Genomic DNA, 7,160 nt, shown 5'->3' with positions numbered 1-7,160 from the left:
ATTTTCAGAAATATACAAAATCAAGCATATGGCTTTTACTTTCCCCATTGCAATGTAAATTGTTCTAGTTCTTGGTTACCAAATGCTGTTATCCTAATTTTAGGATGTCGTATTCTTAGGATTACTACATAGATGCATTCTCTTTGACACCAGATGGTGTAAGAGAGCCAATCTGGGTTTCTGTGACACTGTTTAGTCTCAATAAGCTGCAATGGGGGAGCAATAAGAGGCTGGAACAAAATGTTCACATGCTGACGCACAGCTCGCTTCTACTCTTTTATGGCAGATGGTTACTATACTTATGATGCCTGATTATATTTAAGCTCCCCAAGGTGCATTGTGCCTAAAAATAGAAGGAGAGAGGGAGAGAAAGAAAAGAGTTAGAGGGGATTGTGCTTTACATAAAAGAGCTAGAATTGAGAGGAGGCTTTGAATCACATCTTTTGCAGACTTAACATTGGTCGCTTTAATTGGCTGACTGGCCCTTGTGCGTTAAATTCATTAGCATAGCAACACAACATCTCTTCTCTCTCTCTCCTTATTGGGAAGGATGCTGTGAGGAAAGGGAGGAGGAGACTAAAATTGGTGCCCCTGAGCAGGAAAGCCCATATATGGAGTCTGATAACGCTGTCATGCGACGTCAAAATAGCAGGTACATTGAGTGTGGGCTGAGAGAAAAAGAGAGAGAGGAGGGGAGGGGGGACTACGTGCGTGTGGCATTCAGTACGTGAGTGCGTCAACACGGGAAGCTGGCGGTCTGTGCGAGCGCCTCTGTCAAGTGTGTGCGTCAGTCTGAGTCAGATAGCGTCTCATCGCGAGCGTGCGTCAGTGCTGTTGCTGAGCAGTTCGCGCTCCAGGGAAAGAGTGAGGAGAATGCTCTGAAAAGAAGGGATATGGCGACAAGGGTGATGGAGGAATGGAAGCAAGGAAAGGACAGTGGTTGGCAGGCTTTAGGAGGAACTAGAAACAGACACATGAGTACTTTTAAGTGCACTTTAATATAAATGCCTCTGTTTTGACGACCAAATACACTTATCAGCGACACAAAAGAACACTGATCCACAATGTCCATTCTTCATAAATAGCATATGTCAAGTATGTTTTCATCTCATACGATAGAAATGTCTCTGATATGTACAGACCGTTGTTTGTACAAATGTACAAATGATTACAATCTTTAACCGTCCCGCATCATGCCTAGCTAGAGGCACGTGCACCAAGCACCCTGTAAATCAGCATACATACAATAAAATACTTTTTATTTTTAAACTTAGCATGTAAATAGCTAGAACATAGGAATCAATCCTTTACTTGACCGTAGACAACTCTACGTTAGCATGTCGACACCATGGGAATAGAACCATTCTCAACCCGTGTCGATTAGTAACTGAATAGAAATAGAACCCCATCCGTAATTTCTCGCTCATTTTTTAAAACAAAACTTTGCTTCGTTTTTTTTAACCCCTCTCAAAAAAGAAGAATCGATCATTCACACAGTCATTATCACCACTCCACACCGCAGACAGCAAAGTTACGATGTCACCGTGGTATTCACTGAATAAAGGTGCTGTTTCTCTTAGGTCTGCAACCTCTTGATGTGCCAGGCACTCAAGGGTTTCAGCATATTGCAAGCATTACAAATATTGATGCTGCAAAAGTCCAGTGCAATTCCTTCTAGCCGTGTCCATCGGAGTAGCCGGTCGAATGGATTCGTTACTCCGTCGCTCAGTAGTAGCTAGAAATATGTCCGGTAATGTCCGTGCATGCAAAGCCATGCACAATATTTTGTCCTTCTCCCTGGCGGCTTCCGCTGCAGCTTGAGTCCACCGGCCAGTAGGAGAACAATGTGAAAACTTGACTTGTCTTGCACACAAAGTGGAATTTGTTCACATTTGTACATCACATTGAAACACATTTGAAATGATATGTCCAAGAACTGCATTCACCAACTCAAAGCCCAATGTAGTATGAATTCTGTCATTTGTATCACTGTTTCTGAGCTGGAAGATTGGAGAGGAAAGTGAATCAGCTGTGGCAAACATGCTGATATTGATACTTTTAGAAACTGGTCACTTTTTGAAATGACCTAATATTGATCTAAATACTTTTCACACATTGGGCTTTGTGTGTGTGATGCTGGATGACAAGCATTGAGCTATAAGCAATCTGTTGTTTCTCTTTTTATGTCCTCAAAGTTCACAACTGAGTTTTTTCACTACAAGTGAATACAAATGCAAGTCTGTAAGTCGGTTTACACTTACAAAGTCAGAGCTGTAACTCTCACCCATATAAGCTCATGTTACATTATAGCAGAAAGACATAAATTGACCTTTTAGTCCTCTTAGGACTTGTTTAAGACTAGTATATTGCATTGCTACCGAATGGTTGCACTATTATTAACATAAATGAATGGATAATTCGATGAACAATTGTGAACGTGACGTTAACTCTCAATGGATTTGAGGAAGTTCAAGTCTTTTTTGGCATTATATACATTATGTATATATTTATACAGTTATTTAATATTCACTTTTCAGCAAAAGTAGCTCCATGAAATATGACAATATGCCATACTTAATGAAGTAAGTCACAGACTTATTTTAGAACGGAGGATCACTTCCACTCCCATCTGAAAGACAAAAAGAAGAAAAAGAGGGCAAAATGTTAGAACCAATCATTATAACAACATTAGTTTGACAAAAATTAAAAGTGATTGCCAAAGAGACCAGTTCTCACCTTTGCGGAAGCACTGTTGCGGCGCATGACTTTGGAGTTGATACAACTCAGGTTGTTGCCCCAGGCCGGGGGCGATCGAGGCACCTGCCCCAAACATGGGTTCCAGGGCGGCCAGCTCCTCGAGGAGGGACTGGGCGCAGGGCAGGCCGGGCGATGCGGGGTTGACAGGCGAGGAGACAGGCAACGAAACTGGGGAGGCGGGTGAGGCAGTCAGCTGCAGTGGCGGGGATGTTGGTATGCCCGTGAACAGAGGCAATGATGCTACCTCTGTCTCCATGGCAACTTCGCCTGCCTCCTTCCCATCTGCCATGTTGCCTGTGTTGACTGGCGACATCATAGCCCCTCGCCCGGCCTCATTGTTACAGTGCGCCGATTGGACGCTACAGAAGTGACCGGCACTCACAGCAGAGACCCCGTCAAAGTGCAAGGGTGGACACCAGCACTCAGGAGTGGAGGGGGAGGAGGGCAAGCTGGAGTGAGAAGAGGAAGAGAGTGTCGGTGAGAGGGGAGGGGAGGACGTCAGGTCCTGCAGAAGGGTCTCCAAGACACTCTCCTCAAACAGAGAGTCGTCATCAGGGAAGATGGGCAGGTCCAGGCCTTTCCAGGACTTGAGCGGGTAGAATTCACCCAACAGTGGGATCGAATCAAATCCCGCAGATTCAAGAGATGGAGACTGAGAGTGTTCAGAAATGGTGGAAGGAACCAGCTTGGTCAGGAGTGGATCTAGGTAGAAGCCCTCTACTAGTGTGCTGATGTGTTGGGCTAAAAGCGAGACCTCCGTTCTCTCTTTTTCCATCTCACGTAGTGAGGAGAAGAAGGGTAGACTGGGCTGTTTTCCAGGTGAGGCTTCAGGTGTGAGAAGACCTTCTGGTGGGTAAGGTAGCGGCCCATGGGGGACGTCGACATACAGCGGACCTCGGACTTCTGGTAAAGTCATAACCGTGCAGTCGCCGTCACCTGGACTGTCTGGAGTAGGAGGGAGTTTCTCATAGAGCGACCCACTGCAAGGCTCCACTGGGAAGAGGATCTCTGTGGTTGGAGATGTTAAAGTGAGAGGCAAAATTGTTGAGAGTGTTGTCGATGGAGGAGGCGGGCTGTCTTGTGGGTTCGATGGAGCAGATGGAGAAAGAGATGGAGCCATTGTCGTCGTTACTGTTGCAGTTGGAGCAAGAGGAGGTGGTGTGGTAGCCCCGGTAGGATCGAAGCTAAAATGAGGTTCCCCGAAGGGAAAATTGCTTCCACCTAGTTGAGGTGTGTATGGGGGTGTGCACACAAACTCCTTGGTCTGTTGGGCCTGGGAGGTAGGCACAGGTGGAAGAGGAAGGGGCAAGGCTGGTAGAGGAGGATCTATCTGGAATGCTGGTGGCAGCAGAATATTCTGAGTGAGGAAGTCCAATTCTGACACCGTTGCGACCGTGACTGGAATGGGAGATGATGCAGAAGAAGGACTGGCCACAGGTTCGCTGGGCTCATGTTGGAAGAAGCTCTCCTCTTCCAAAGAGGAGAGACTGGAACGTGGGCCACTCTCCAGTTGTGCAGGCTCCATTGACGAGCTGCCACCTTGTTCCTCAGTAGATCCCGCACTGCATGCGGCCGTGCTGAAGTCGAATGACTGACCAGAGAGGCCACTGCTTCCTGGTGTAAACACTTGGTCTGGACTTGACAGTGTTTCTGGACTCTGTAAGCTTAGGCTTTCTTGTTGGGAAGTGCTTGAGCCGAGCACCAAGGAGAGCTGGGTTTGTTCAGAGCTCAGCTGCTGCCTTACTGACCAAGCTTCTGTTTCACTGTCACAAAGAGAGAGAGACACGGAATTAATGATATTCTTGCTTATTTCAGCTTTGGGTGTTATGTGTTGGGTCTGTGACTTAACAAACATAGACTAAACCTTACCTGATGATATAATTGTTACTGACAATAGGGCTTTCCCCAGTTTCCAGCTGCAAGACCATGTAAAGCCAGACCCATGAGTGATCTGCAGTCTCTACACGAACCACCATCTCAGCCCTGCCTTCTCCTCCTTCTCTCACTGTGTGCGGAAAAAAGATGGGTAAGTCAAAACACATTCAACTTCTTGAGAGGTTTTATGTCATGTCTTGGTGGGTGGTCAGAAGTGCTTTTTTACTGCAGATGCGCATTGTAAGTGTCAAATGTTGATAGGCAACTGTGAGCTAGAAGAGTGCTCATGCTGGGCCTAACCAAGCGAATAAGGCTGAGTTTTGTGTGTTTAGTCATTCAGGAGTGAGACTCACATAGGCTGCAGTGCTGAGCTGAGGCATGTGAAAGATCCTGAGGATGCAGGAAGCTGTACCAAGATTGGGACCGCAGAGTCTCCACATTTAGACCCAAATATACATTCACACTGAAAGTAAAAAAATAAAAATTTTAGAACATTTGTATTTTTTTCTCAAAGCACATTATTATTAGTATATCACCTAAGGCATTTAACCTCACCTGTCTTGTGCTTCTTGAAGTCTCATGTCACGGCTGTGCTGAGAACGGAAACATGGCAGGAAGAAGCTGCTCTCTAGTGCTGGAGCTGAAGGTGGTTCTCTGTCTGAGGCAGTTCCACCTCGGGAAGTGTGAGGCTCCAGAGGAGTACAGAAACACACCCACACTGGGTTGGAAGTCCAATAGGATCCTGGGGAAGACTCATTTGGAGTTTGTGACAGGCAGCGGGCACGGATTAAAACAAGCTTATTTCCTGCACTCTGCCTACGCACTGATTTGGAGGTGTTGAATCTGCAGCGGAATAGACGATCTAAGGAGGAAAGGCACGAAAATAATGAGCACTTAGAAATCTGATATGTATTATATATCTGTGTGGCTTCTTATTAAGACCTTACCTGTGTCAGGTGAAGTTAGCGGCACCAAGTTACTCCTCATAATAAAGTGGTCTGCAGTGTCTATTATGTCATACACACTGTCCCCTTGAGCGACCAAATCTACCTAAACATTCAAAAAAGAACACACTGTAGGTGAACTTTCATTCATATTGCTTATGCATAGAATAAAAATTAAAAAAAAAACTTGAGATGAAAGCCTTTAAAGATTTAATGAGAATAACTTTTTTGTCTGCCTCACTCACCATTGAGTGTCCGAGGTGCTCCGAGACGCTGTCTGACAGGTACAGTAACTTCCCTTCTCCAGTCAATAGCAGAAGAAAACCTGGCATGATTTGTACAAACTCATTCAGTTCATGAAATGTGAGGAATCCCGCAGCTTCCTCAGCACTGCCAGCTGCAGCTGTATCTGAAAGAAGTAATTTTAAGTCTGAATAAACTGAGACATTTCATTCAAAAGAAAAATGAAAGAAAAAAATCCACGAATGCGACAGCACGATTTAAATTTCAGCACAATGGACAGCGTTTGTGTTTCAGCACCATGGACAGAGAAAAAAAGCGAGTTTTAAACTACATGTTCTTTTGTATCTTAAAAATTGTTATTTGTTGGTATTTTTATACACATAAGCAGCTCAGAATGTGTTAAAAAAATATATTAAAGATGCACCTGTTGCATCAACTCGCGGGAACAAGCGCGTGATATACAGCAATGCCTCAACACAAACGCAGATCTATGAAGCTTTGCTTTTTCCAAAACAGCTAAAATGTACCTTGACTGAAGAAGACAGACTTTCTCGTGTACATGCAAGCCAGTGACATGATATGCAGATAGGAGAGACGAGACTTGTCCGCATCGGAGATGGGCAACAAGTCCTTCAGGTTCCTAATCTCCGCGTTTATCTGGTCTCTTCGAGCTTTCGACGCTCCTTTGGTGGACCGATACATTGTGGTGACTGACGCTGAGGACTCTTTCTGAGCTTCGCTGAAAGTGTTGACTACGGTGCAAGTTGAGAAAAGTGTGAGACTCCTTGTTGAGGAGTTGAGGCGCGTTTACAGGTGTGTCATCTCAGCACAAGTCCAGAGTACTGCTCTTCTCCTTTCGCCTGCCTCTCCCGGATTTCCCCCCGCGGTTCCGCCACAGCGCCCGGCTCAGGTTGCGGACCGGAGGCTGGATGGATCTTTCCTCCGGGTCGGAGATTGAGTCAGTCGGCTGCTGCTGAAGCAGTCTCTCGCCCAGATATCCGGAGTCCGTAAATCTGGTGGAGTAACATTGCAAGCCGGTAACTTATATAGGCTGGGGCTTCACCAGTGTAGGGGGGCTCCCAACGCGCCAACACCGACGTAAAAAAGCGCAAGGGGAGGGGGGATTGAGTAAAAGGGGGGGCCGGGGGGGATTTATACGTCTCATATCAGTGTAAGCAATGCTGGAACTCACTCGTCTCACCCCTCCCAACCTGTGCGCTCTGACTCTGCTCCGACGTCAGCATCCCCTCTCTCCGTTGATGACGTTGGCTTGAAATCGGGAGCTCCGGCGACGCAAAAAGCCCGATTTGGACAAAACCGAGCAATGGGCGGGGATAGAGA

General features: G+C 46.1%; 1 protein-coding gene across 1 annotated transcript; it reads right to left on the bottom strand.

Annotated features, from left to right (window-relative positions):
- Positions 1–979: 979 nt before the first annotated feature.
- On the bottom strand, positions 980–6,817 carry npas4a (neuronal PAS domain protein 4a). Its single transcript, XM_073820789.1, has 8 exons — positions 6,347–6,817; positions 5,822–5,985; positions 5,580–5,682; positions 5,188–5,494; positions 4,986–5,095; positions 4,627–4,762; positions 2,737–4,520; positions 980–2,629 (listed from the first exon to the last, which is right to left on the bottom strand). Exons 1-8 carry the CDS (start codon positions 6,519–6,521, stop codon positions 2,601–2,603), a joined length of 2,808 nt encoding a protein of 935 aa, XP_073676890.1. The 5' UTR covers positions 6,522–6,817; the 3' UTR covers positions 980–2,600.
- Between the last annotated feature and the right edge of the window lie 343 nt (positions 6,818–7,160).

Source organism: Garra rufa, chromosome 16 (assembly GCF_049309525.1).
Source record: "Garra rufa chromosome 16, GarRuf1.0, whole genome shotgun sequence".
NCBI classification, from domain to species: Eukaryota; Metazoa; Chordata; class Actinopteri; order Cypriniformes; family Cyprinidae; genus Garra; species Garra rufa.
Note: the sequence above shows the minus strand (reverse complement) of the source record. Positions and strands in the feature narration are given on the sequence as shown.

What these genes read in the sequence shown, in the direction of transcription:
- npas4a (XM_073820789.1), bottom strand. Translation starts at nt 6,521, where the DNA reads ATGTATCGGTCCACCAAAGGAGCGTCGAAAGCTCGAAGAGACCAGATA. An exon ending in AGCACCTCGGACACTCAATG is followed by an intron (nt 5,683 to 5,821) that starts GTGAGTGAGGCA and finishes TTGAATGTTTAG; the next exon opens with GTAGATTTGGTCGCTCAAGG. An exon ending in GCTAACTTCACCTGACACAG is followed by an intron (nt 5,495 to 5,579) that starts GTAAGGTCTTAA and finishes TTTCCTCCTTAG; the next exon opens with ATCGTCTATTCCGCTGCAGA.